This window comes from Camelina sativa, chromosome 11 (genome assembly GCF_030686135.1).
Source record: "Camelina sativa cultivar CO46 ecotype springtype chromosome 11, ASM3068613v1".
Taxonomy (NCBI): Eukaryota; Viridiplantae; Streptophyta; class Magnoliopsida; order Brassicales; family Brassicaceae; genus Camelina; species Camelina sativa.
The window spans coordinates 40593927-40597605 of record NC_141890.1 but is presented as its reverse complement, the minus strand read 5'-3'; the positions used below and the strand labels follow the sequence as shown (position 1 = coordinate 40597605).

Sequence of the window (3679 nt, the reverse complement as noted above, 5' to 3'; positions counted from 1 at the left end):
TTTGACCTTGACTCTTGTTTATAGTAATTGCAACGCCACGGTAACAGGAAACTGTCGTCGCCTCATACGAAAGGGAAACTTTGCATCAGGTGGACTAACATACATCCTAGGGATAAGTACCCTATCACCAACCTTTTTTCCTGTCACGATTCTTGCTTCGATTACATGATTGACCATCTGAGTAATAATTAGTTTCGTACCGTTACACAAACCTCCCTTTGGATCTATATTCCTTAACAACATGACATGTGCTCCTATTTTCAACGTCAAAACATGGCTTGGCAATCCTGAAACTTATATACTGTTTAAAAATTCCTGAGTGTAGATCATATCATCATGTCCGCTTGTGTCAGACGTTTCAATACTATCAGAGCTAAGATATCGTCTCTCTTCACCTGTGATCAACAAAACTAAAGAATTTTAGGTATGTTTTAATAGACATTTTTAAATAAATTTTTTTTCTTCAATATCCATATTTTTAAATAAAAACTTTTTCTCCAATATCCATATTCCATATTCTATTTAATTTGCATACCTGGGAGCTTAGTAAGCATAAACTGATTTATCTTATCAACATCGTCGTTCCTTGGACTTAGAATAGCTCTTTCACTAAAGAATTTTGGATCAGTCCTCGTTGCAAAACGTTCTCCGTAAATCTCTTTAACTATTGCTTCAATAGGATTCCCACTTGTATTAATTAACAAATCATCAGGAATTTCAATCTCTACATCCCCACTATTTGACTCGTTGATTTTCCCATCCCCGATATCAAGAAGCCACTTTGAGAAAATAGCGAGAGCACCCGCGTCCATACTATTACTTGCCTTGCGAAGTCTCAAAATTTCGGTAAGTTAAAGAACTTTACAACTATTCCAAAGAACAGATGAGTTTATAGATGCTAAAACTGTCGCCACTCTTCCTCCTTTGGTAATAACAAGTAGTATTTGTCTAAAATCACCTCCTAACACTACTACTTTACCTCCAAATATCTGGTCACACTTCATGATATCTCGCAAACTCCTATCCAAAGTTTCATAACAAAGCTTGTTCATCATTGGAGCCTCGTCCCATATTATGAGCTTTGCTTCTCTAATTAAATCAGCAAGATCAGATTCGGCATCGATCGAACACACAGAATATTCATTAAGATTGATTGGAATACCAAATCTTGAATGAGCAGTTCTACCACCTTCAAAAAGCAATGCATCTATACCACTTGAAGCAACATTCAGAACAATATTACCTTTAGCTCTTATATCAGCACCAAGAATAGTCCACATGAAAGTTTTTCCAGTACCACCAAAACCATGGACAAAAAACATTCCACCTTTGTGGTGATTCACAGAGTGAATGATTTCTTCATAAACACGTCTTTGCTCATCAGTTAGCATTGGTAACAACTTATCGTACAATTCCTGTTGTTTATGAGGCTTATATATTTTTTCATCTGCGATAAGCCTATTTACTCCTGTGTTCATGATACTATCATCTGGTTTAGGCATTTTCTCGAAGGCTGTAAGAGACGTCCCATTCGATTGCAACATAAGTTCTATTTCAGTTAAACATATATTTTCTGTCTGAGCCCGTGTCAACATTAGACCTACCACAATAAGTTAAACACTTATTTATAATCTTGTCTTGCGGAAAAAAATAAATATTTTCGATTAAAATAAAATCATTTTGATATACCTGGATCATTTCTGCGTCTCCTTTCTTTAAACAAAATATCCTCATACAAGATGTCCTTTGTTTTATTCCAAACTTCAAGAGGAACAGTTAAACTCTTTGTATGCAGTAGGATCGCAAATAATTTTCTTAAAAATTCCCTAAAACACCATTCACCTGCTTCACTTATAGCCGCAATGTATTCCTTATCCTCGTCTAGTAATCCCAATGCATAACAAGCTTCCTGAAAATCCTTATAAAGAACACCGTTGACTGTTTTTAAATAGTCAAAGCTTGTTGGTCCTGGAATCTTATTAAGCAAAACTCTAAAGTAATAGGCTTGTCCTACAGATGGTGGTACGTATGTAATCCTGCCTATTGCAAAACTTTTCCGCTTCTCCGACCTTGGCTTCCAAAGTTTTTCTTTCTTATTCCACACAAATTTAGATGGAAATTCAGCATACGTGAGTTCTCTAGCTTGGGGATATATCTTGTTGCATTCCTTCCAGCCCAAAAATTTAGAAGTTCTGTTCGTTGTACGGTGCAAGGCATCTTCTATTGGATCATCCTCGTTGTAAATAGCCAATTATTGTCCTGGAAGATGAAACAGGAGCTTTTCTACAGGTGTAGTACGATAACAAATCGGGAAAGCAAATATTCGTCAAGAGGCCTCACATGCAGATACGTATCTAAAAAGGCTTGAATTAGTTGGATAAAAAATATGAGAATCTTTGACAATTTGTATAAACAGTTATTACCTGCAATTGAAATACTTTTTTTATTATTTCATTTTCTTGATCTTCTCCTCCTACGTTGGCTCTAACATAATCCGGACCTTTCGTGATGTACTTGAACAAATACTTGACGGAACGTGTCTGATTGCACCACTCAACATTTATATGAGCACGAAAACGGAGAGACAAATCACGATTATAGGGAATAACATAACTATTATCGTATTGAAAACCCCTTTTTTCCACAACTCTCCCATCGTTTCGTCGTCTATATATTGGATAACCAGCATCGTCGACAATAGTATTATCCATGTATGGCTTTGGGAAGAATTTAGTGCATTTTCCATTATTCATGCAGACACTATCTCTGTTCATAGAACCACAAGGACCATGAATCATCACATCAGAAACAACTTTGTATAAATACTTATCCACTTCTTTATCAGGAATTTCAGCGTTTATGAATTTATCAATGTCGTCTGTTGCACGCATCTTATTGTCTGGATGTAAAAACAGAATCATGTGCGCATGAGGCAGACCTCTTTTCTGAAATTCTATTGTATACATGGCTAGAAAATATTAAATCAAAAAAACATTAATATATTTACACTTTCCGGAAGACTATTTGAAATTATAATAAATATTATGAAACATACCAGAATTTACGATACCAAAGGTTTTTTCCTTTGTCACTTGGTCCAATAATCTATCAAGTTTCATCTTGAAAACTCGGCTGCATATATCAGGTCTATCTTCTTTACTAAGACGATGCCTTTGTAGATAACGATCTATTTCAGGCCATATTGGGTTGCACATAAAGGTTATGAAAAGGTCAGGAAATCCATAATACTTGCAAGTAGCCATCGCGTCCAGATAATGTTACATCATATATCTCTTTCCACCTGTAAACGATGACATAATAAAAATTCTCTTTCCGTGTTGTGCAAGATCTCCATGTCCTTTTTCAGCAGCTTCAATTATCTTATCAACTCTTTCAGTTTGGAGTTTGCTTTGGTTCATCCAAATGTAGTTCAACCTGTTTGATTCTATAGTAGTGAATGCATCGACTAAAAACTGCTGGAATAATTTGCCTGCCGTAACAATAATCGAAGATTCTTCATATCTTTCAAATACTCTAAATGCATAAAATTCTTTCATGGTGACCGTTTTCCTTATACGTCCACGGGTATCCACGAACCCTATATCGATGCCTAATCTGTAAACATCTTCACCATAAGGGAACAACAATGGGTATTGTAAAGGCAAGTACGCGGGATGAA

The 3679-nt window shown here is 35.8% G+C and overlaps 1 protein-coding gene across 1 annotated transcript; it reads right to left on the bottom strand.

Annotated features, from left to right (window-relative positions):
• Nucleotides 1–294: 294 nt before the first annotated feature.
• Nucleotides 295–3263, bottom strand: LOC147935221 (uncharacterized). Its single transcript, XM_087472907.1, has 8 exons — nt 3056–3263; nt 2424–2968; nt 1843–2092; nt 1690–1761; nt 1321–1600; nt 1134–1215; nt 536–824; nt 295–395 (listed from the first exon to the last, which is right to left on the bottom strand). The coding sequence occupies exons 1-8, from the start codon at nt 3261–3263 to the stop codon at nt 295–297; spliced, it is 1827 nt and encodes a 608-aa protein (XP_087329033.1).
• Between the last annotated feature and the right edge of the window lie 416 nt (nt 3264–3679).